This window comes from Protomyctophum bolini (genome assembly GCF_963924005.1).
Source record: "Protomyctophum bolini genome assembly, chromosome: 8".
In the NCBI taxonomy this organism is placed as follows: Eukaryota; Metazoa; Chordata; class Actinopteri; order Myctophiformes; family Myctophidae; genus Protomyctophum; species Protomyctophum bolini.
Window position 1 is genome coordinate 28,840,633 of NC_137869.1, and position 27,085 is coordinate 28,867,717.

The following is a 27,085-nucleotide window of genomic DNA, read 5'->3' on the forward strand; positions in this document are numbered from 1 at the left end:
AAATATGAGGTTTCCACACGACAGAGACCATGTACATTTATTTTCAAATATGTACACGTATATAAAAAAAAACACTTTTTTTATATATAATAATAATATAGTGCATACTGTAGTGGCAACAGTATCCGTATTGTCTAATACTGTGAATCCAGTGTTTGTTAAATCCGACAGTCTTTTGGCTATGATAGACACTATTGTATTGTTTTGTATAATATTCCACAGATTAATGTATTTAATTAGAGCATGTTTTTTTGTTTATTTGGTTCTCACGTGGGGAGGAGAAAAAAAACCAAATAAAGATACGTTGAATTTCCCATTTTGTCAAACAAACTTGGCAATTTATTTCAGTAGGAAAGGTGGAAGAAAATGATGGAGGGCAGAGGTGTGATTGTTTAGTAATTTTCCACAGTCTACGTAGAGCACGCATATTGTTAGAATAGAAGTATTGCTGCATGTCAAAGTGTAGGATTTGCATTTGGAAATGTGTGGGATTATGAAGGCGTACTTTCTTTTCCCGGCTCTAACTTAGTTTTACTGTCGGCTGTGTCGTCTTTTGATTGTCTTTGTCGTAGACAATGTGGGATAATTTTCATATGAATAAATGATTGTTTAAAAACTCGGTGCCACAGTTATCTCTCCATTTCTCTCTGTGTCGGTCTCTCTCTGCCTCCCAGCATCATAAATAAATTACAGTATTGGCAACCGAGGTGTGTGAGTGTGTGTGTGTGCGAGGATGAAGCATATTTCTGTGTGTGTGTGTGTGTGTGTGTGTGTGTGTGTGTGTGTGTGTGTGTGTGCTTGTTTGCTTACATCTGATGCAAATATGAATATGTTTTGCCAATGTTTGTGCGAACATGCATACATGTGTGTGTGTGTGTGTGTGTGTGTGTGTGTGTATTTGTGTGTGTGTGTGTGTGTTGTCTGTGTACACTGTACACGACTACCTTCCCTCCCCCCTTTATCCGCAGACTGGTATAAAGCCCCCATCCCTGACTCTCACCCTCCGTCAGCTCTGTTCCTTGTGTCTGTGCTGCTGGCCTGTCAGAAGAGCTCAGTGTTGTGGTGCTGGGCAGACTGCTGTGCGCTTCGGACAGCGAGAGCCTGATTTCATGGTGCTAAGGATGGGCAGGCTGGACAGGCTGCCCCCATCCCCCAGTTCCCACTGTTTCATTCTCCTCTCCTCTCCTCTCCTCTCCTCTCCTCTCCTCTCCTCTCCTCTCCTCTCCTCTCCTCTCCTCTCCTCTCCTCTCCTCTCCTCTCCTCTCCTCTCCTCTCCTCTCCTCTCCTGTGTACCATTGGTTCTTTCACAGTTGCCTGCTGTCATTAGCTTGTTCCTTTATTCCGACAGACACATTCCCTTTTTGCAAGCTCTTATTTTTCTTGACTGACAAGATGTTCTGATGGAGTGAGTTTGATGGCGTGCCAGTACAGAGCATGCTGGCACACTTGATTTCTTTCCCCCTCCATCTCTAGGAGTAGAACTAGTTTCCTCTTATCTTTCAGCTTTCGGTAACTTGGAATTATATTGTGGTCGGGCTACTACTGAAAATAGATAAATAGCTATAGCTATAGATGTTATGCCGTATATGCACTGTAACGGCTTGTCTTTTCTGCAGTGTTTATGCTAATTTCATGCTTAGTCCCGACCCGTCTGTGTTATTCTATAGATATATTTCAAGCCTCTGGCTTCACACCTAATCAGGTATTTCCTGTTCAACGTCTGGTTTCAATCCAGCAACTTTATATTCTATAGTTCCTGTATTGCTGTGTATTTGAAGCAAACACCTACAGTACGTCAAAGTCTTTGTGATTGCAGTTGTGAATCTGTTTATATTGCTGGGTATTTGAAGCAAACACCTATCGTCAAAGCCTTTGTGATTGCAGTTGTGAATCTGTTTACTTCTTCATCTATTTGTTTCTATTGCGATGCTCATACCTCAGTGTTATTTTATCCATTTGTAACTCGGAGCATACAAATGGAACATTGTCTATTCATTTCACTGTGCACTTTTATTGTTTTGAAGTGTCTTACAGTATATATTCCTATAGTGTTAGTTAGTGGTGGTGGTTTATCTTCTTAATTCTAATGCAGTAGTTCTCAACCTTGTTTCAACAAATGAAGTTGTAGGGCCCTTAAGATGTCAACATAATAATAACTCAAATGAAAATAACGTGGAACCAAACTGGAAATGAACTCAACTAACAGACCTGCTCAAATGACACATGAGGGAGGCTTATATAGTAGTGGACCAAACCAATAAATACACAAAGGGGTGGACAGCAATTAGAGACAACTGGAATCACTAAACAATTCCCAATCCCCCCCTTCTCAATCAAGTCTGTTGGTATGGTCCTCTGCATCACAGCTGACTCCACCCCCTGCCCCATATGTTGCCATTTCAGGAACTAAATAAAGAACAAACATTAGTACAAGAGTGCATATTGTCACCAAACCATTCTCAAATACTGATAGTTTTTATGCATTATAGTATAATTATTGCAAATGTCAATACTATAGAAGATAAAGTAGAATGCGAGTGTGGGTTGGATGAGTTTTATCTCACTGTGAGGCTGGGATCCCAACCCTCACACCCACCCATTGGACCACTTAACACGGCCGCCACACTTTCAGCACATGATGCATTTATTGTCTCCGCCAGGCCAAGACCATGTTTTGCACCCTAAACCTTTATCCCTAAACCTCTTTGCCTTTTTTACCATTTTGAAAAACATTTAACATTTTTCAGCTAGCCGATCTACATCGAAATGTTGTGAGCTTGTTGATTGGCTATTTGAACTACTCCATTTGTTTTCTCTAAATAGTAAAAAAGGAAAATAAATTTAGAGATAAGGGACTTGCCTGTATTTAAAAAAATAAATAATTAGGTGATGTAATGGTGATGTAAATCAAACGGTGCAAACACAATATAACAGGAAATATAAAGAAAAAAATAATAAAATGCATTCCCACACTGTTCAGTTTCTGACATACAAACATGTGCACCAATGGTTCCACAATCTAGATGAGAACCTGACTACTCGACTACGACTCGACTACAACACTACTAATATGTTTCTGTCCTGGTGTGTCAACTGTGCTGCAGGTTGTGCGTTCCTCACCTACTGTGCCCGGGAGTCGGCCATCAAAGCTCAGAATGCCCTTCATGAACAGAAGACGCTGCCAGGGGTAGGTCTCTCCCCCACGTCTCTCTCTCTCTCTCACTCTCTTTCTGCTAGGGGTGGGTCTCTCCCCAACACTCTCTCTCTCTCTCTCTCTCTCACTCTCTTTCTGCTAGGGGTGGGTCTCTCCCCAACACTCTCTCTCTCTCTCTCACTCTCTTTCTGCTAGGGGTGGGTCTCTCCCCAACACTCTCTCTCTCTCTCTCTCACTCTCTTTCTGCTAGGGGTGGGTCTCTCCCCAACACTCTCTCTCTCTCTCTCTCACTCTCTTTCTGCTAGGGGTGGGTCTCTCCCCAACACTCTCTCTCTCTCTCTCTCACTCTCTTTCTGCTAGGGGTGGGTCTCTCCCCAACACTCTCTCTCTCTCTCTCACTCTCTTTCTGCTAGGGGTGGGTCTCTCCCCAACACTCTCTCTCTCTCTCTCTCTCACTCTCTTTCTGCTAGGGGTGGGTCTCTCCCCAACACTCTCTCTCTCTCTCTCACTCTCTTTCTGCTAGGGGTGGGTCTCTCCCCAACACTCTCTCTCTCTCTCTCTCACTCTCTTTCTGCTAGGGGTGGGTCTCTCCCCAACACTCTCTCTCTCTCTCTCTCTCTCTCTCTCTCTCTCTCTCTCTCTCTCTCTCTCTCACTCTCTTTCTGCTAGGGGTGGGTCTCTCCCCAACACTCTCTCTCTCCTGCTTTCACGTTCTCTTTGTGATCTCAACAGTTCATTTACACTCTGAGAGTGTAAAAATGACTGGCGAGAGTTAAATGAACATTCATGATTGTTTGTCGGTCAGTCTGTCTATCGTTATATCTTTTCTCTCCATCCACTATGGCAGTCAACCATGCCATCTGCAACCCGCTACACACCAAGCGGCGCTCTCCTTTCTGAGTCCCAGTGATGAAAAAGAGAACAAAAAGAAAATCCCTTTGGAAAGCAATTCAATCGATATCCTAGCCTTTTAAAAGCTTGGATTCAACTTTTTTCATGTCTGTTCTCCAAGGGACATTGTCAGCATTGATCGGATACCCCCCCGCCCCCCCCCCCCCCCCATGCTTTAGAGGTAGTGACATCAAATGTTCATGTGTTTGTTGTTAGCATTTTCGAGTTTTACACTTTTTTTTTTTTTGTCAAATAGGTTTTTATTGAGAACACATTATAAATTGTTGTAGATTAAACGTTGTGATATGAATAAAAAATATATTTTACAGAAAACAAAAAATGAAAGAAAAAAAGAGAAAGAAAACCCTTAACCCTCCCACCCATACTGCTCAGTGACACCGCAATAAAATAGTAATTTGAAAAATGGTAAACATCTGAAAAGAAAATGGCGTACAGTCAACCATATCAGTGGTATCCTGTCTATTAATTGTTTCTACTCAAGTAATGGACAAGGGGCAGCCAAACCAACTGATTTGATATTAATGACAATAAAACAAGACATGCACACAAGGGGGTGGGGTCTCTGATGGTCAGGTCCAGCAGTGACCTCAGGTCAAATATTGATATGCCATTAATATGTGATTAATTTTGATTAATTAATTACAATGTTTCAAATTAATTAGATTTTTTTGAATCGAGTCCCATCCCTAATATTTATAGATGTGTGTTTTCTTCTCTGCAACCACACTATCCCTCCCTAACACGACTTATACCAGTTAATTGACTGTAGAACTGCTTCCTTACCAATGACGAGTTCAGTTTTCATTGTTTAATCCACGTTTCTAATTCGTTTTAAGTCATACAGGGTTTCCATCGAACAGAGTGGGATAGGTGACACGTTTTGATGACGTCATCGCAAAACCATCCGTCGCACCGGCATGCAAAGGGTTCTGGGAAATTGAGGCCCAATGCATTACAATGGCGGCGGTGCCGCGCAGCGCACACGCTCCTTCTCCGCTCTGTTGCTGTGATCGCCACAATATTTTCCAACACTACGACGAAGGATCACACCCCTTTTAAAGTGGCTTTTCATGGCAAGCAACGATGGAGTCGGCGCAGTGGCTCTTCAAAGGTTAGTGTAAACTAGGCAGGGAGATCTGGAACACCATTGTATAATCACCGCAGGGGAACGGTTAACCACTTTCACCTGGCCATCCCTATTCATGGGCATATCATTATAACGCAAACGTTTTCTCTATTTCTCCTCACAAAATAGTGAAAATGGTGGATCTATGACCTCACAATGTGACGGGTTGAGCTTACAGTAATGTGGTACCTTGCCGCCCCGTATTTTTCCTGAAATTACACCGCTGAGAGAGGCGTCAGTAACGAGCAGCCAGTCAGAAGACAAAGAGCCCGACATACCAAGCCAACAAGACACATGCGTCACATTAAACACGCAAATAAGGCGGTCGACCGACACAAACTTTTAATATTTCTTTCTGGTATTTCTGGTATATATATATATATATATGTGATATACTGTAGTACTGTACAGTCTGTGTGTGTTCTCTGCCTGGATTTCACTAACCTTTGAGGAACGACCGCGCCGACATTATCGTTCCTTTTCATGAAAATCCGCTTTAAAATGGTGTGATCCTTTGTCATAGTATTAAAAGATATTCCAGAGCGGAGGAGGAACGCACCCGCTGCATGCCACCGCCACCATTGTAATGCATTGGGCCTCAATTTCCCAGAACCCTTTGCATGCCAGTGCGACGGATGTTTTTCCGATGACGTCGTCAAAACGCTTCACCTATCCCACTCTGTCCGATGGAAACCCCGTAAGTCTTAAAACATATTAAATTAAATTTTTAATTGTAAATTAAACAATGAAAACGTAACTCGTGTAACTCGTTATTGGGAGGGAAGCTGTTCTACAATCAATTAACTTGTGTAACTCGGGGAATGGGGGGGAAGACGAGCAACAGAAATACAAAACATACAGAACAAAAATGAATTGTTCTTTGAGAGAATGCCAGAGCAGAGAATGTGTTCACGGCAGGCCGTACGTGTGTTTAGCAGAGACTCTGTTTGTTTTTGAGTGGTGCAACCACTCCTACAACCAGCAATGTCCGTGTCCGCCTATGCGCCTGTGGCATTGGTCATGAGCACGAGTATATGACTTATTAGTACCAGTAGGGGGCGCCAGAAACAGAGAGGGATAGTGCATGCTCTGTTGCCTGGTAATGAGAGAGAGAGAGAGAGAGAGAGAGAGAGAGAGAGAGAGAAAGAGGTGGGGGGGGGGGATTGCACCAATTGTGATTTTTCTATCTCTGGCCATCTGTTCGCCAATCTCTCTCTATACTCTAGCATCATTTATCTGTCTGAAATTCACACTCTGTCAATGTGCAAATTAAGGTCAGAAGGCTCACTGGTCACTAACAAGACCAATACTCCAAACTTCTATACTCCATCTCTCTCTCTCTCTCTCTCTCTCTCTCTCTCTCTCTCTCTCTCTCTCTCTCTCTCTCTCTCTCTCCCCCCCTTGTGCTCTCTCTCCCTCTCTCTCGACGAGAGCAGATCTCCAAACCATCTGCACTCGAAAAGACTTAAACAACAACCGTTCCGGGTGGAGCACTTATTAAAACAACACTATTCCCACGTCGGAGGGAATTAACAACATTTAATTGCCATCGATGTACATGTGCAGTGTTTACATGTTGGCGTTTTGTTTTTTCCTTTCTGCACACAGAGCACAGTCAACAGCGATTCTCACACGCTCGAGTGCTTAAAGGCAGCCCCCAGACGTGTATGGCGCGCGCGCACGCACACACACACACACACACACACACACACACACACACACACACACACACACACACACACACACACACACACACACACACACACACACACGCTCACACAGGCTTTGAAAGTTTCAGTGTACTGCCTCCCCCATCGGGTGATGAAACTATTACGCTTCCCTTGTACCTCTTGAATCCTCCTTTAGCCTCCTTGCTGGGCTCCAACACCCCCCCCCCCCCCAACACACACACCCCCCTAGTCTCCCACCCCCTCCTCCTTTCTGCCTCCCCTATTCTGGAGGTAGCCTACAATGTGTCATCGAAATGTAACAGGCCAACGTTGATGGGTGTCAGGCTGCACTGCTGTTCCCCTTCCTTCCATTTGCTTTACCCTCAGACACGCGCACGCACGCACGCACAGACAGAGACCTGCACGCATGTGGTCGGATGAAATGCAGCCAGTGTTATTGCACTATAATAGTGCAATATCTCCAGTAATATTTACTGCAGGCATGAAACAGACACACCACAGATTGTATGATTGTATGCCCAGTACAATTCAAATTCTGTTAGCATGACCAATTGTTTTGGTTCATACTGCATTGTTTTTTGGTTGTATATTTACCTCTACGGTATGTATTTTCATTCGTTAATGTATTCATTCACCCTGCCCTTTAGAACTGTGGACCTGTACACGTTCCACATGTGATGAAAACAATATGAAGCCTAATTTACACTTCATTGTATGACCTTGTTGCTCGCCAGAACATTACAGATTGTCACGTGAAAAATGTAATGATACAGTTATTACAATTTTTTTTGTTGCAATTTTGAAGTGAAATTGATGCGTATAATAAAACGCAGCATTTTGCACTTGAAGGTCGGTACTTCTTGGTGGTATAATTTACACTTTAAAGCCTGTGGAAATGCTTTGTTACGGAGTACCATGTGTCATGGCGTTCTGTGTTATATTAGTGCATATACATACAGTACGTACGTTCGGGTGTGATTTATTCAGTCTCTCCCCGTTCAACAGTGTACCCAACCCCTCTCCTACTCCAAAAAACATATTATACATTTTATTCCAAAACATATGTATACTTTACTGTAGTTTTAGTTTTAATGTTTACTCCACTACATCATAGAGGCAAATAATGTTCTTTTACTTACTATTTTCAAAAGATTTGTATTCATTTTTGAAAACTTGTGGTCAATTCTGCATAAAGAGTGCTTTTACTTATGTACTTATATTATACGTATATATTTTGATGCCAATACTTTTCTCACGTAAATTTGGAATGATTACTTTTACTTAACAGAGCATTTCTGGTATTATGGTATTGATATACCTTTACCTCAGAAGAACTATTGTTTTCCCACCACTGTGCACAACGACCCCTGTTGCTTTGGTGCTTGATGGTAAGTAGACATGCCAGTTGTTTGTTTGTAGAATCCTGCTTGATATGCAGTTTGCCGGGAGCTACAGTGTAATTAATGTAAACTAGGATTCCCCAGGAGACGGGTTATGAGTTATTAACGTCTGCATTTTGTCATTAACTCCTTCCTAGCCACCCCCCTGTGAGGGGTCCGTCAGTGTCATCCGATCAGCTTGGATCACTAATTCATGTTTGTTGGAATGTTTCTGTAGCTGACACCAGCTGCTAAACGTACTGAGTGCATTACATGTACACGTCTCACACAGAGAGCCCCAAGGGCCCCACGTCTCACACAGAGGGCCCCAAGGGCCCCACGTCTCACACAGAGGGCCCCAAGGGCCCATTATACTTGCACAAGTGTCCTGCAGCGCAAAATGGCAAATCTACAAGACTACAACTGAAGCTGAAGTTCATCAACGCATTGCATTGATGTACAAATCAGCTACAGAGAGAGAGAGAGAGAGAGAGAGAGAGAGAGAGTGCTTGAAGTATGTACAGTATATGGTCTGTGTGTGTGTACCGTAACATTGGTGCATGCATGTAGGGGATGAGGTTGTGTACAAGTACATCATGTAAGTCAGTGTGTGTCTGTCTGTGTGCACATTGTGCACGCTGGCGTGGCAGTGTAGTGGCCCTCTGTGAACACGAGGGACGGTGTGTAACACTGGTAAGACAAACGTGTGCACATAGCGGCCTGTTGTGTGTGTGTGTGTGTGTGTGTGTGTGTGTGTGTGTGTGTGTGTGTGTGTGTGTGTGTGTGTGTGTGTGTGTGTGTGCGCGTGCGTGTGTGTGTGATGACATTCAGATTCACATTCACTTAGTTGCATGTTCAGGTACATACGTGTGAAAAATCTTACGTATGGAAGCTCCAATATAATAAAAACATGACATACTGTAAGACATGGTAAAAACCTAAAAACACTGAACAATAAAAACACAGGGCAATCAGTAAAAAAGTGCATAGTACTCAAAGTGCATATAGTGCAGAGTACTTTGTATGTAATCACGCCCCACAACAGTTGAATTCCCCACATCTGCCATTTGATTAGTTAGTCAGTCCACTTTTCACAGTCAGTTTGCAGTCTTCAGACATTCTAAGCATGCGCGCGGCGCACTTGCTTGTGCGTTTGTTTGTTACAAAACTCTACACTCTACTATACAAATCTACAGGAGATTTACTTCACCCAGCTCAGCATCATGGCAAATCCTGCATTTTCTCACTATGCACCAACACACGCACGCATGCACGCACACACGCATGTGTGTGTGTGTGTGTGTGTGTGTGTGTGTGTGTGCGTGCACACACACCACACAACACAACACACAAAACCCTCTGCCAACTGCTCCATCCTCCCACTGCCACTCCTCAAATCCAGCCGAGTCGAGAAGAAAATAATCGCAATGGTCACGGCTCGACTGTAGCTAGCTGCTAGCGCTAAGAACACGCCCCCCCACCTCCCTCCCTTTGTTATGGTGCTAGCGCTGGTGAATAACAGTGATTGTCTTGGAGAGGTGTCAGAGGATGTACTGTATGTTTTCCCAGCATGCATTTGCCACTGGTATTAGCGCTGCACGACCCGGGCTAAGCGTAAGAGGATGGCAGTGATTCAGGAGGCAGGTTTATGGAAATAGCATCCGCATTAAAACCCAATGAGAGCAGGGAGAGGATTATGTCCACGCACGCACGCACGCACCAATGTCAACACCCCCCCACCACTTGCCTCTCTCTCTCTGTCTCCCTCTTATTCTCTTGTTTTCTAACTCATGTTGTGCTGTTCCTTACACACATTTGAATTATTTTATTTGAATCTGCACAATAGACCCAAACACTGATCAGAGGAAGGTTTCATTATATGGTCCAACCAAATACAACCGCTGCACATGCTTAACACACAGAGGAAAAGATAGCACATTGATGACATACTACTACTTGACACTACTAGACAGGATGTTTTTTTTTGTTTTGTTTTTTCTTTAAGCCACCTAAGGATAAATGAAACAACGCCTTCTCCAGATAGACAGATTGCCCATAATAGCTGCAGAGGCAGAACAGTATTTAGCCAATTTTTTTGCATTTGTCTTTTGCAATCCACCCAATTGCAGACCCCTGAGCACAAGTTTATGGACATGGCCTAGACTTCCAAATACAGGACAATAAGTTGACAATTATATCCCAATGCCATAACGTTCCACCAAAGGCTGATATTTCATAAGTTTGGATGTAAAACAAGTGTCCATATACAAATCAAATGGGCAGCCTATTTCAAACATAGTGACAGTGACAGTCAAATTTAATTGCAATAAATAACACAATATCTGGGTATTTGGAATATCTTGTAGTGAATTGACATGTGTGTCATTGTGATCAAACCAGTCTAGTTTTACAGTGCTGTGTTTACTGTATACATTCTTGTTGTCCTGTCCTGTACTCCTCTGATCTTGTCTGAGACCAGGTCCACCAGACGGTCATCTAGCAATGTACAGTCCTTTATAGTGGCTGCAACCATTTAACACATTTACTGCTATCATTTATTGAAAAATTAGGACCTAATTCACGCCAGCATTTTTTTAATTTGAGCTCTTATTTTGAAAAGCCGCCATTTGCGGTCATTTCGCCGTAGACCTAAAATTGGAAACTATATGGAGCGGGGCCTTCCTTATTGACAATATGAATCCAGACTGGAGCTCTGGGCAGCTATACAGCCTCGGCTCTGTGACGTCAAAGAAACGCTGTTTTCACCAAAAATGTCATCTGGGACAAGGAATAGGAGATACAGGCGATTGAAAGAAACGGATAGAATGGATTATTATGGCGACGACGATCTAAGATGAACGATCCAGTGCTGTGCTAGCACTGGCTAACGTGAGTAGCATTATGGGTCGATCGAATGCACTATAAAAATAAATTGCCGAAGGGCTTTCGGCAATGGCGGTTAAAGTATTAAGATGTTTCTTTGTCATGTGGTACTGGATGTAGGATGCAGTGTGGGTCGTGTGCTGATGGGTACCAGGTTGCCAAGTTGAACTTGGTCGGCAACACCTGTAAAACGGGCATTAATGGTGAAAATATGAATGTCCTCACCTACAGTATGGCGTTATTTGACAGTACAGAGTGTGATAATGAGTGGTTTGCAAAGGGAAGACGAGCCAGTGTGTGTGTGCGCGTGTGTGTTTGTTATGTCAGTGAGTGTGTTTGTTGCGTATGTGTGTGAGCCTCAGCTCGGCTGTAATAGGATGTGTGCGGAACGCTGGAGCGGTCTGGAAGAAATGACTGTGGAGAGCGGCCGACCTTGCGCTGTGGAACTGAGGCTGGCCTTCCTCTAGCTCTGGTCTATATCGTTAGAAGGAGTTCTCCTTAACGCTATGTTACTTTTGAGCCGTTGCTCGCAGCTCCTGGTAGAGTAGCCTAGTAAAAAAATAAAATAAAATACACTCACCAAAACAAAGACTGTTAAGAGGAAGTTGAAAGACTGCGCCTACGCTTCACGTCTAAAATACACTTTTTGGCCAGAAAATAAAATATTTCACTGGAAGGAAATATTTAAAATGTAAGAAATACAGCTTTAATTTATGGGTACATTTGTACACTGGGAGTTACAAATGGTTAAACTAACACTGAGAATGTGTTACACACAGTATCTCACCCAGCCCTCCTCTGGGCTGGACACACACACAGACGCACACGCGCATGCACGCCCACCCGCCCGCGCACACACACACACACACACACACAATATCCCATCGACTTGCTCATCAACACGGTCCAGCTTGCCCGTGCAACTAGCCTGTCGTCTTGGCTGGCGCGCACTCCGCGCAGGCTGAATAATTCAAGGCTGTTTTCTGCATTCTTGTGCAAGTGTGGGCTTGTGTGTGTGTGTGTGTGTGTGTGTGTGTGTGTGTGTGTGTGTGTGTGTGTGTGTATGTGTGTGTGTGTGTGTGTGTGTGTGTGTGTGTGTGTGTGTGTGTGTGTGTGTGTGTGTGTGTGTGTGTGTGTGTCCGTGCATGCATGCGTGTGAGAGAGAGAGAGGGAGGGAGCTGGTGATGATTCGAGAAGGGGGGGCGGTCAGCATTAAGCCAATTGGTGCTGGAAGGGTGGGGCCTTGTAGGAGAACTTGTTTGAATTTAGCCCCCGGGTGACAGAAATGTGCAGTGTGTGTGTGTGTGTGTGTGTGTGTGTGGGGGGGGGGGGGGGCATTGAGAAAAGCATCAAAATGAAAGCAGGTCGAAGGCCTTTTCACTTCTTTAAATTATGTCCCCCCCCACCCCCCATGTGAATTGTACAACAATTGTACAAGGCTACCGGTTGTATGGATTTATCCATACCAGAAGTACGAATGAAACACTATTTCACCTTTTCTGTGGATGCTACACTTGCTTTTTTTAATAACAGCCATGGGCATTATTTGTCTGAGATGTAAACCGAAGCGTTCCCTTTAGCTTTTTACCCTCGCAAAGACATGAAATCTATGAGTGCCTCTGTGATAAAAGATTGCACTATATTTAAGGAAACACGAGGGACGTAAAAATAAAACATGGAACATGGCCTTACACAGTGAAATCCTCAGTGTGAATTTATCCTCTTGTAACTCCGATGGAATGGAGCCAAATGGAACCTTGACGGTCCACCTGGTTCTATATTTGTACACTCTCAACACTCTCATGCACTCTCTAGTGCATCACCGGTTGATCTCACTATAGTTGTGCCGTATAGTACTGTATATAGCGTGGCTGTGTGTTAAGCACTGCATGTGTGAGGCAGGTGGTACCCCGGGTAGCGCTGTGTGTTAAGCACTGTGTGAGGTGGTCCCCCGGGTGCAGCGCTGGGGTGTTTGGGAGCCTCATGACAGCTCCCGGAGTCTATCTCCGAGTCCTATTCTTTCCTTTTTTTTCCTTTTTAATAAGCTGTGTTGATTCATTGAGATGACAATAAAGAAGGCTTTGCGGATTGTGGTCCTCTAATGGCTTTATGTCTGTGCCCTGGCCCATCCGCGTGGTTATTACCCAAGCCAACTCACGCTGATTAATAGAAGCAGCCTCATAAAAGAAGTCAGGGGGAGAGGGTGGGTGGGAGTGTGCGTGTGTGCGTCTGTGTGTGTGTGTGTGGGGTCAACATCCACAAAGCCACAATTCACGCTCACACGATGCACACTTTGATGCACGCTTATCATAAGATGCACTGGGCTACGTCGGCAATATAGCTGCAGCAGTGTCAGTATGTCGGCATGTTAGTGGAAGAGGAGTTGTCTGTGTGTGTGTGTGTGTGTGTGTGTGTGTGGTAATGGCACATGAGTGTAATGTACGTGCAGTAAACTAAAGAGCTGCTGCACCAGAGTGCTCCTCTGGGAACTGAACCGCACACACACACACAGACACACACGCACGCACGCACACACACACACACACACACACACACGCACACACACACACACAAGAACTTGTGCGCACAAACACACAGAGCCCGAAGCGGAGCGGCCAGAAATAGACTAAAATACACAGGGCTAACTATTGGACCCCACCAAATGGTGCTTCTCTTCTCTTCCACCTTCTTCCTCTATACACCCCGCATGCACGCACGCGGCACGCACGCACGCACACACGCACGCACGCACTCACTCACTCACTCACTCACTCACTCACTCACTCTAGCTCTCTCTGTCTCTCTCTCTCTCTCTCTCTCTCTCTTTGTTCACCTCGTTTTTCTATGTGGTAGATTAGCCACATATTTAGACAGGCCTTCTTCTCCCTGGGGGATTGGCTTCCAAGGGTATTTAGCAAAGAGCTGGATCTGCTCTCTGCACCTGCCTTTAGAGAACAAACAAGTCCCAGTGAAATGCAGGCAATCTACTCCACTGCAGTTGATTCCATTCCATGTACTTTAATAGCCTCATGCAGAGCTTTGGTTTGAGTTGCTTTTATAAGAGAATTCTCTTTTTACATTTTCTCAGTTTCCCTTTTTAAATTCCAGTTATCAAAGGTTTATTTCATCAAGGTTGTTGGATAGTGTCTAATATTTTTGGAGAATCGTTCAAATGGTGATACAAGCGTGACATTTGGTACAAATCATCTTTGAAGGAAAGAAACACGGCCACTTGGAAATCAAAGATGGCGGCCATTTATTTCAAGATGGTCTGTCTGTCTATGAGTAGCTGTCTGCCTTCCTGCCTGTCCAATTGTCCATGAGTAGCTGTCTGCCTGCCTGTCCAATTCTCCATGAGTAGCTGTCTGCCTGCCTGTCCAATTCTCCATGAGTAGCTGTCTGTCTGCCTGTCTATGAGTAGCTGTCTGACTGCCTGCCTGTCCAATTCTCCATGAGTAGCTGTCTGTCTGTCTGCCTGTCTATGAGTAGCTGTCTGCCTGCCTGCCAGCCAGCAAGTTGGTTAACAGAAAATAAATTGTTATGGCTGAGTAAAATAAAATACAATAAACACAATTTGCCTGAAAATAGATTACCCAGCTATGACCTTTTTCATGAAAAAAAATGAGTAGTGATATGGCTGACTGAGTAAAATAAAACAATCTACCTGAAAATAGATAGCTATAAGTGAAGAGCAATTTCCGCAAATTCCGCAATTACCATTTCCGCAATTTCCGCAATTTCCATTTCCGCAATTTCCGCAATTTCCATTTCCGCAATTTCCTCAATTTCCGCAATTTCCGCAATTTCCATTTCCACCATTTCCGCAATTACCATTTCCGCAATTTCAGCTGGGTTTCATCATTCAAATAAAATAGAATTCTGTCCGTTTAGCTATAAAATTATGTCAGGGAATAGGGATACACAGTATATGTCTTTCATTTGCATTGCATCTCCCCCCCCCCCCCAAGCTTTTATTTTCGTTCGAGTAATAGTACAACTCTAATAGTATTACTTATAATAATGTAATTAAAGATAACTTCATTCAGATTTATTTATTTTTATTTCATTTTCCAGATTTTTTTTTCTTCTTTTTTTTAGATTTTCATTGGTGGGCCAGTCATAATGGTCCCGCGGGCCTGATGTGGCCCGCGGGCCTGAGGTTGAGTATCACTGCTCTAATGTAGTCATTTCTGATAATGTTCTTCCTTGTCGCTCCTATAGCATCCTCCTATATGCCTCCTTTTAATCAGTGCTACCATTTCCAAGCCGTACAGCATGGCTGGTCTCACTACCATCTTCCTTCTCACTGGTACCCTTCTGTCACATAACTCCTGACAGATACGTTCCATATTCTCAACACACTGGCTTCACTTGCTAGAACATTTGCATCTCTATCCTTACCTTAACCTGCTGCTAACCTGTCTAGCCAATCGGTACAAATCCTTTTCTCCCTCACCACCTCTCTCTTCGCCTTATCCTTCATCTCCTTTTACTCCTGCTTACTTCCAAGTTCCTTCATGACTCCATTGTACTCCTGCTTACGTCCTTCATGGCTCTGACTCCCTTTCTTATCTCCTCCCTGAACGCCACACAGCATTTCTTCATCTTCCACCATTTGATCTTTTTCTCCGTCAACACAACTAACATCAGCTCCCATCACTTAACACAGGACTCAAGCCATGGTGCTACGGTGAGTTCAAGGTGCCCGGGTTCGAACCCATAAAATTGTGTCGTCCAAAGGCGAGAGCTCTACCAACTGAGCTACCCGGGAAGAAGATGCTCACCACTCTGTCTTACTTTCTCTTCAACTCAACCTGTTGATATACTTTAGGATTATACTTCCCCCTTTCTCCTCTCGACCAACAGTCTAAAAAACCCTCCGAAACCCATGGAATTTCCCATTGACATTAATAATCTGTTTTAGAAGGGAGACCTGGGCACCAGATGGCAACATCTACTCAAATTAGTCAGTCAGGATCTGTCCTTCGCATATAATCTTTTATATAATTCACACACACACACACACACACACACACACACACACACACACACACACACACACACACACACACACACACACACACACACACACACACACACACACACACACACACACACAATATCTATAATGGTGAATCTTTTCCTACAATGTGCAAGAAATATATATAATATAGACATCTGGATTTTTGGATTGCCAGGTTTAAAAAGTTAAAGAGATGACCCAGAGGAATGTTCATGCCAAATGTCCCGCTTGTATCACAAAATGAAGGAGCGTTCCTCTTAGCCGCTGGTGTTTTGACCTCGCCTGTCACATTAGCTGTGATGACAGCACATCGTCTGTTTACGCCTCAACCTCATGTCGGGAAGGAAATAGCCTCCCAAATACTGTGAATAATCCACCAACGTACAAACCTGCCCATTAAGCCATGAAGCCACTTCACAGTGAGAAGTGTGCTATTTCTTTTCTGAGGTACAGGTTAGCAAAAGCTGAATTATTAATGTTTTTGGTATTTTTAGCCTGTTTAACCTATTTCTGGTTGTGGCTGGAGACTGCTCTGCTGCCTGTCTGTGGGATTCAATCATGTGACGCGGCTGCGATCTGGGTTACAGATCTGTGTCTGTACATGTGTGTGTGTGTGTGTGTGTGTGTGTGTGTGTGTGTGTGTGTGTGTGTGTGTGTGTGTGCATAGTACCTGTGTGTGCGTGTGTGCGTGCGTGCGTTTACGTGTTCTGTGCAGCTAGCCCTGGGTTCTGTTTGGCACAGACAGCGCAGCATGCTGAGACCACGGACCGTCACCTGTCCCAGGCGGGTCCAACCGGATGGGTCTGGTTTCAGTGGTTTCATTCCGGGCCAGCAGGCACCGACAGAGAGAGAGGAAGGCCCAGATAGTGTGACTGACAATCTATCTTCAGAGTCTCTGCACAGCGCTGTACAGGTGTACCACTGCTGCTCGCAGACAGTGAGACAGAACAGGTGGATGGTAAACTAGGGGTGTGTGTGTGTGTGTGTGTGTGTGTGTGTGTGTGTGTGTGTGTGTGTGTGTGTGTGTGTGCACGCGGTATAGTATTTGTCTTACAGAAAACGAGTCAATTATGTTTTATATTAAGCAGCATTTTAGCTTTTATTGAATACTTTATTAACAGCACTTTGCCTGCTTTGTTCACAGAGAGTTTTATATTCAGATATTTTATATATTTGATTCAATACTTTATTTTTGTTTGTTATGCTTAAAGTGCAGTTGTTGTGCAGTCAAAGCTGTAATAATAATATAATAATATTTTTGAAGGAAGTATACATTTTTATTGTGTTTATTGTTAGTTAGAACATGCCTAAAACAACTTCAAGCTACATTTTTAAGGTAATTGCAAAAAGGTGCGATTATCTGATTAATCGATTAATCGTTTAAATAATCGCCCAATGAATCGATTATGAATCGTTGCAATCGTTAGTTGCAGCCCTAGTGTTCAGAAAGAGAAAAGTATAAGAAGCAAAGAAAAAAGAAATGTTTAAAAAAAATCACACCCGTGTGAACTGAGTGGTGCAACTCCCCCCCCCCCCCCCACCTCTCTCTCTCATTAGCAGGCAACAGTGCAGCTAACGTTACTACAGCGCCCCTACTGGCCCCTACTGGCCCCTACTGGTACATACTGGTGCTCATACTGGTGCTCATTAACGTCACATAGGTGAACGTCACTTACGGACATTGCTGTTCCTTGGAGTGGTTTGCACCACTCAAAAATCTGGATATGAGAAAAGACAAGCTGACAGTTGCAGGCAAAGGCACCAGTAAGATGTCACTTTACTCAATAATCAAAGACATGCGTATACGATGCATCCACCCATACCGCTAATCGGAACTGACGCCCCTCTGCCTGGGTTGGGGGGTGGGGTGGGGTGGGGGGGGGGGAGAACAGACCTGGAGGGGACTTGAAATAGGAAGAGAGGGGTGGGAGGAGGGGTATACAGGGCCATGTCAACAGCTTGCAGTCATATAGGTAGAGTTGGTGCGGTTGTAGGAACCGCTTGCTGTGTCCATGTTGTAACAGCCATCCCCCTGAGCTGTGTGAGTTGCTGTATGTATATGTGCACGTCTTGCGTGCATGCGTGCGTGTGTGTGCACGCGCGTGTGTGTGTGTGCACACGTGATGCGGGCGGTGTATCTACATACTATGCAATGCATCTGTGTGTGGTGTGCATGTACGAGATTGAGATGACAGTCTACTCTCCCAGTCGTCGCGTGGTGTGCGTGTGTGCGCGGTTACGTGCGTGTGCGCGTGCATGTGTGTGTGTGTGTATGCGTGCTTGTGTGCTTGTGTGCGTGTGTGTTTGAGAGAGAGTCCTCATTTGTAAGGCAGACCTTGGCCATGCCATGGTGTGATGTGATGGCCCTGGGGAGGGCAAGGAGGGGGCGGGGCCAGCCGGCCAAGCCAGCATTTGTCAGCAAAAATCACCGCTAATGCAATACAGTGCACACGGCCGCAGGGCGCAGAGAGCAGGCTGACTGACAGGAGGCGCCAGTGGACACTCGGCCCGTGACAACCCTCCTCGCCGCTAACCACCAGTGCCCACTATGGCACCCAATACCCCCCCACCCTCACACACACACACACACACACACACACACACACACACACACCCTCCCAGTCCACCCCATATAAGGCCAATAACACCAGCGCAGGGGCAGGCGAGAAGGGACAGTCTCTGAGAGCCCCAGAGGCGTCATGGCACGGAATTTGTGTGTACGGGGAAATGCGAGTGACGGGCCCGCTCATGTGGAAGTGTGTATTTGCATTGTGGAGGAGTGCTGTCAGTATGGGCTCTCTCTCTCGCTCTCTCTCTCCGGGCCTGGGACACTAGCGTCAGCATGCAGGCAATGGCTACGCTGGCGAGAGCTTCTGTCATCTACCCCCCGCAGGAGACTAATAGGTCACTGTAGCACAGCTGCTAGTACAGGCCCGGGGTCAAGCATGTTAAAGCATTCATTGTTTCCAGGTACCGTGTTTTGTCCAGGGCTTTTGTATGGAAAAATACACCCACAACGCACGCACACACGCATGCACGCACGCACGCACGCACGCACACTTCTAGCAAGCATAGTTGTAATTAGCTTATTTGAGGGAATCTGTCATGTACATCATAAAACATCCTTATCAGCCAGGGTGGGTTGGGAGAATAGCAGCATATATAAATGATATAGTTTCCTGTGCCAGGCACTATAGTCTGCTATGGCTTCTTCAACTATTTCAGTGTCGGCTGCAATAAGAGGCAGCATTTAATAATTCAGGGTAAAACAGTATACTGGATGACTTCCAGGCACCACACTCACATTTAGGCGAAACACTGAATCCCCCACCGCCATCCCCCCATCCCCCAAAACCAGCAGGGTTGCATCCGATACCATGAAGGGCTTGTAGAGACACACGCATGCCATGCACACATGTACACTCACACACGCACGCACGCACGCACGCACGCACGCACGCACGCACGCACGCACGCACGCACGCACTCAGTTGATTAGCTGTTGGCAGAGTTTGTTGTTGGAGTGTGGAGATCTGTGTGTTTATGTTGTGTGTTTGTGTCAGTGTATGTGTTGCGCTTGTTTGTGTGTGTGTGTGTGTGTGTGTGTGTGTGTGTGTGTGTGTGTGTGTGTGTGTGTGTGTGTGTGTGTGTGTGTGTGTGTGTGTGCGTGTGCGTGCGTGCGTTAGTCCCCAGGGTTCTCTGCACAGCTGTGGCACAAACACACAGCAGAGGATGCAATTTAGGGTCTTGCCACTCTGTGGGGCGAGCTGCTGTTGGTCCTCTTATGGGCTCACTCGTTATTATTTTCGTATCCTTTGTCAGAGACGATGTGGCTCTGTGATGTCAGATAGGACGGCGGGCGAAAAGAGAATAATATGGGAGAAAAAAAGAGAAGGGAATTAGTGAGAGGCAGAGGAGGAACTGGGGAACGGCGGTCGTGATTGGAAGAGACACAGGCTGAGAGAGGAATGGAACAAGGAAATATATTTGAATCAGTGAGTTGTGAAGATGAAGAAATGAGATGGAGAGATGTGAGATTAAGAGAGGGCAATGGATCGTGCGAGGCATAGATGGAAGGTCTCGCTCCGTGATCGGGGGAATGCGGCGCGGTCGGTATGCGTATGAGAGAAAGCAGCACAATGGCGGCGTCCCCCCATTGAAGGAACCCGTGATGAAGTTCAAAGGCCTCCCAAAGGCAATCATTAAGTTGTCAGTGTGGCTCTCGCCAGCTGAACGCAGACCAAACGACTGCCTCTCAGCCTTCTGTATACTGTCTGGAATATGGACTGTGTTCCTCTCAGCCTTCTGTATACTGTCTGGAATATGGACTGTGTTCCTCTCAGCCTTCTGTATACTGTCTGGAATATGGACTGTGTTCCTCTCAGCCTTCTGTATACTGTCTGGAATATGGACTGTGTTCCTCTCAGCCTTCTGTATACTGTCTGGAATATGGACTGTGTTCCTTCTGTATACTGTCTGGAATATGGACTGTGTTCCTTCTGTATACTGTCTGGAATATGGACCGTGTTCCTTCTGTATACTGTCTGGAATATGGACCGTGTTCCTTCTGTATACTGTCTGGAATATGGACTGTGTTCCTTCTGTATACTGTCTGGAATATGGACTGTGTTCCTTCTGTATACTGTCTGGAATATGGACTGTGTTCCTTCTGTAGGCTATACTGTCTGGAATATGGACCGTGTTCCTTCTGTATACTGTCTGGAATATGGACTGTGTTCCTTCTGTATACTGTCTGGAATATGGACTGTGTTCCTTCTGTATACTGTCTGGAATATGGACTGTGTTCCTTCTGTATACTGTCTGGAATATGGACTGTGTTCCTTCTGTATACTGTCTGGAATATGGACTGTGTTCCTTCTGTATACTGTCTGGAATATGGACTGTGTTCCTTCTGTATACTGTCTGGAATATGGACCGTGTTCCTTCTGTATACTGTCTGGAATATGGACCGTGTTCCTTCTGTATACTGTCTGGAATATGGACTGTGTTCCTTCTGTATACTGTCTGGAATATGGACTGTGTTCCTTCTGTATACTGTCTGGAATATGGACTGTGTTCCTTCTGTATACTGTCTGGAATATGGACTGTGTTCCTTCTGTATACTGTCTGGAATATGGACTGTGTTCCTTCTGTATACTGTCTGGAATATGGACTGTGTTCCTTCTGTATACTGTCTGGAATATGGACCGTGTTCCTCGGAAAGAAAAAACCAGACAAAAAAACAGTCGTGGAAAAAAAGCACTCAATTGTTTTACTTAAGTATGAGTAGAACTACTCTGTTACTACAATGTAGAACTACTCTGTTACTACTCTGTTACGTAATGTAGAACTACTCTGTTACGTAAAAGTGCTGAAATCAAAATCTACTCGATTAAAGTGTCTCATTTCCAGTTTTCAGATGAATAAAAAATCCTTTGAAAATAGCCAATCTACAAGCTTGCAACGCAACACATTGTAGATTGGCACAAATGTTTATAGGGCTGAAGTCATGGTTACTGTATGTTTTGTAATAATAATCTAAATCTACAAAGTAACTAAATAGTTTCCAACTAAATGTAGTGGAGTAAAAGTACAATATTTGCTTCTGAGATGTAGCAGTGTAGAAGCAAAAGTATACTGGAAATAGGAAAAGTACAAATACCTCAAAACTGTACATATACAGTAGGGGAGAGCCGCCACGGATGTAACATTTTGCACGTTTCATTTTTTTACTCGGAGATCCGTTTAGCTACACATGTAATATTTTCAGGCAACGGACCTACACATGTCAGCTACCATAAACCACTTCAAGTTATTTTTTTGATAAAACAGGTCGGGAGTTATTAAACCGAACGTGGACGCTGTTTCAGTGTTACATTTGCTGCGCATATCGGATTAATTGTAACAGCATGGAGTATAAATGTAACAACGCTAAAAAACACCATTAAACATATCGTTTTCAGCTTAAAGCAATTATATTTCATTGAAGCAACTCCTTAGCATTGTTTTCATACCATGGATGTGATAAGAAAATGTATCAAACATATTGGGAAAAATTAAATAGTATCGGGTGTACCAGTTTGGGCTTTTTTTTCAGTTCAATGGGGAAATACATTGATTAAACAAACGTTTGATTGATTGAGTTGTACAATGTTATACAACCCTAAACTAATTTTAGAATACACTACACAATACAATACAATTTTAAAACATATAATATTGGACAATATGTCAAATATGTAAATATTACTTATAATGGCATTGAATGGAAGCGGACCATTTGTAACACATGTTACAATTGACCCTCCCTCCGAAGTTTTCTTTGCCGTTGCTTACAGACCAGAATGAACGTGAATTCCGTCTAAACACGATGCAAACTAATGAAGAACATAAGCATGAAGACATCCATGTGGATTTTTATTCACCAACACCAAAGAAAAAACTTGTAGCACACAAATACTCCAGGTGTAAAATTATACGCATTTTGAAAAAAGTCAGTTTTTCGCCAATAGCTCCCCGCAGGATGAAGGTAAACACTTCAAACTTCCTGGGCACGTAGAGTACGTTGCTGTACACATACTGACGCGATGGCGTCATGGTGGCGTTGACCAATCAAGAGATAACGTCCATGTTACAACCGTGACGCGTTACATCCAAGGCGGCTCTCCCCTACTAAAAAGATGGAGTGCCGTGGGTTTTTTCCACCCTAAACATGATCATCAGGAATTTGTTAAAATTGTCATTTTTATGTTCATTAAGAACTATGTTCACCAAGTATGCCTGGTGGGTGGTGATGGGTGGTGATCCACCTGAACTGAAGCCGTACGCACAGCTGTTGTTTTATGATAAAGGGGGAGGGCTTAGGGGAGGGGACGATATTGTGATGTCACTATATCACTTTTTTTCCATTGGCACGTTTGACTGTCAAGATTTCAGCCTCCAGGAGCAAGGGGTCTAATTGAAGTACTGTCACCTCATAAACACATGAAAAACTGGAAATAATACGAAAATCACGCATTAGTTACTTTACACCACAGAGCACAGATTAAAGAACCATATGTAATCATGCAGCTTGGATGCCTCCAGTCACCGGTGATGCATGTTGTTCATATAGACTCTATTGTTTGTCAATATATTAATACATGGTAGCAACGGGGCCATAAAACCTCCTCTAGCTCACATTCTCTGGATAAAACGCAGAAACAAAACAATACCTCTCTCCTCCCCGTGCCTGTCTCTGTCTCCCCAGGCACGGGATTTATGACTGTTACTAACCACTGCAGGTCTGTGTATTTACAGCTCATAAAAGTGAGGAAGCTTATATGCACCGTGCTATAGGTAGTTATTATTGGAAGGTATAGCATGTTTGGAGAGGTGGGGTTCGGCCGTAGGGCTTAGAGGAAGTGAAATACATAAACTACACAAACACATGCAGTACGGTGCCTATACCTGGGCATGCGCGTCCGCCAGTGTTGATTTCGGTGACTAAAACTATGACAAAAAAATGTCAGGCGACTACAAGCCATGATGACTATAACTGAATATACTGACAATTTTGTCAACAAATAAAAAAAACTAGGCTAAAAATGTTAGGGAGGGTCTATAGTGGAGAAGAGATTTGTATGTTTGGTTGCGTTCGGGTGTTGTGCTCTGAATTAGCAGATGTGTACCCAGAGGTACACATGGATAAACTAGATAAAGTGCCCCTTGGGGGCACAGGTCTCCACCAGGCCAGGTCAGGTTGTCCTGGTGGCGCTATAATAGGCCAATGTGAAAAGGGTGACATTTGTTCGTACACCATTGATGGCAATTGGATGATTTGAGGCATTTTGTTCCAAAAATGTGTTTTGCAAAAATCCACCTGTTGGTGGCGCTATAACAGGCCAATGTGAGCCTGTTATAGGGTGGGATATATTCCTCAGCCTAGTAGGAAAGTCTGTGAAAAATGCCACGTAAATTGCACGCTGTGTTCATGATTTGAGGCTTTTTGTTTCAAAAAGGCCAATCCTGCAAACTTTGAAAGCAAATGTTAGCCAATTAGGATGGAATATGAAATATCGGACAGATCCGTCTTGAACACATGATAGTGTGTAACGATTTTCCGAATTTTTAGACTTAGAATCTGGAGTAATGTAAAAAAAAATGTTTTTCAAAAGTCGGCCTCCTGGTGGCGCTATGACAGGCGGTTCTGGAAATTTTGGGGCATTAGTTACTAAAGTTACTTTGTAGATGTTTATTATTACAAAACATACATTAACTGCTTCAGCCCTATATATATATACATATCAGAAATTTGAAAATAGACGATCTGCAAGCTCACAATGCGTCAATTTTCTAATGATTTTTATACATTTTGAAAAGACATTCTGCATTCTACTATTGGTACTTTAAGTACATTTTGATGCCAATACTTTTCTACTTTTACTCAAGTGCATTTTGAATTCTGGACTTTTACTTGTATTTCTGCATTGCAGTATTGATACTTTTACTCACTAAACGTGAGTACTTTTTCCACCACTGCCAATTTGACACAACAGTCTACATGATCTATGCCTGCATGCGTTGGCCATCTCTTTCCCCTTCCTTTTGTTATGTCCTCTCTGGGCACTGTATATACAAATACTGCTTCCCCTTTTACATTTGAACAAATCCATGATATCTTTTATAGCAAAGGATACAATATTCATACATTTGGGAATTGGGTGAAAGTAAGTAAGTAGTAGTCCAGTATTCTGTGTGTCGCCTCATGTGTGGCGCAGCATGCTGGGTAGTGTCTGACTCTGGATCTATGGGAAATAATATCCTTTAATAATGAATCGGGGGAAAAACAAAAGGCTTTTACTTTCATGTCTTTATCTGCTCCCAGGAACACAGTCTGCTGTGAGGGACCCTAATAAGATATATTTGGAATATAAGGTGGCGGGTGCTTTCCCTGCAATTTCACCATTTAGTTTGTGTTAGCCACGGGGTGCCATCCGTGCTCACACTGCCTCCTGGGAAATATTTGTAGCTATCGCTATAGTTTCACAGATCAAGCTTGATGCCTGACAAATTGTGTACTGCTCTTGCGGGGTGATGGAGCCTGGCCTCGATGTTATGTTACCAATAATACCTGTACTGTTTTGTTGTCGATGGTTCAAGCCCAAATTATTTTTGAAGTCGAGATATTCTAGCAGCCACAAAAGCAATGTTTGGAGCCCACACATCCTTGTTACTCTCGGCACGGAGCAGCACTTCTCAATTATGAGAAGCACTTCTGTCTAGAGCAAGACATTGCGATATACAGACCATATATTGTCCAGTATTTGACTTTTTTGGCGACATTGGTATCGGCAGTTGTACAGCCAATACTATATGTGTACTGATGCCTAACAACTCTCTGTGTGTGTGTGTGTGTGTGTCTCTCTCTCTCTCTCTCATCATAACACTTGGCTGCTAATGGGGCTCGGGCACACGGTCACCATGGCAACGTGGATAACCGTCAGGCTGTCACACTGCTTGCATAAGCTGCCGTGCACCCACCCACCCACGCACGCACGCATGCAGAAATGCATACACCCACAATCCATTAGATGTGGGGGCAGAGGACAAGGCAGCACAATTATTTACAGTTTATTTTACTAGTTTTTCTGATTTATTATTTATAAATCTACCAATCTATGTGACGCCGTGCTGGCATACAGTGGTCTGTCTGTCTGTCTGTCTGTCTGACTGTCTGACTGACTGACCAGGGGATTTTACATTGTACATCTCTCTCTCTCTCTCTCTGTCTCTCTCTGTCTCTCTCTGTCTCTCTCTCCCTCTCATATCTTCTTAATCAGACCAGTTCGTTTGATTATTTGATCTTGCAGTCTGTCTCTAAAACCTTTACTATACAGTGAGCTGGGAATTTATCTCAGATTATTAACTTGATGGCTCTAGTCAGTGCCCGGGTTGTCTCAACATGGGTTTAATAGGTTTATTAATATATTCCTGAAAGGCTACTTTCCAGCCTTTTTTCTTTTAGGAATATACAGTACAAAGTCAACTAAAATCTGAGTGCTAAAATTGACCCTCGTGGGGGCATTCATGCAGGGTCAATAGTTACTCTCAGGGTTAAATGAACTCTGGATGTCACTGTGTACCATCACACTAGGAAAAGTACTACTGTTTGTCTGTCTCTCTTCTCTAACACGTCCTCCCTGCTAGCCTGTCGTGATCCTGCCAGCTGACAGACCTAACTAACTTTACCCCAGGTCAATCGGGGCAGCCATCAGGCCAGGGCAGTGAAAGTCTCCCATGTCCTCTGACACGTCTAAAAGCACTTAGTTTGTGTCTCCTGAATGACCAGCATCTGATAATGCCAGATTTATTATAGCGTCCGTCTGCAGTGAAAGCCCTGTGGGCATTCAGCAGCCCGCTATAGCTGTGCTGCTTGGGTTTGTTTCAGATTGAAGTACAGACAATAGTCCCCCCCCCCCCCCCACACACACACATCTCTCTTTTCCCCCTTCACTCTCTCACTTCTCCCCGTTACTGTTTTCCAAAACTCCCTCTGTCATTCTCTCCCTATCTCCCCCCCCCCCCCCCCCCCTCTCTCCTATACAGCCCAACCCCCCCCACCCCCGTTATTGAAGATATGTGATAGTGGCCCGGCTATGGATTACAGGAGGAGGCAATACAGTAATAAAGGAGAGAGAAAAGGCTGACAGGTTATCTGAGGATCAGCCGAGAGCGCTGGCTGGTGAAAGAAAATAAGAAATTACAAATATCAAGCAAATGTCGGACCACCTTTGCTCTGCCTATCAAAACAGCCAATCGCCACGCCATAAATCCAGGCTCTTTTCTTTTGTTTATGTGTGTGTGCGTGCATCTGTGTCTGTGAGAGAGAGATTTGTTTTTTCACAATAAACAGAATAATGAAATATTGCATAGGTT

General features: G+C 44.1%; 1 protein-coding gene across 1 annotated transcript in view; it reads left to right on the forward strand.

Annotated features, from left to right (window-relative positions):
- The window catches only part of celf5a (cugbp, Elav-like family member 5a), a gene marked incomplete at its 5' end in the record, with an annotated part of 313,555 nt that overhangs the window by 23,230 nt on the left and 263,240 nt on the right, over window positions 1–27,085 (forward strand). The window contains one exon of the mRNA XM_080770760.1: window positions 3,105–3,187. Within this exon, the coding sequence (XP_080626886.1) occupies window positions 3,105–3,187 (83 nt within the window). The remainder of the gene's footprint in view (window positions 1–3,104; window positions 3,188–27,085) is intronic.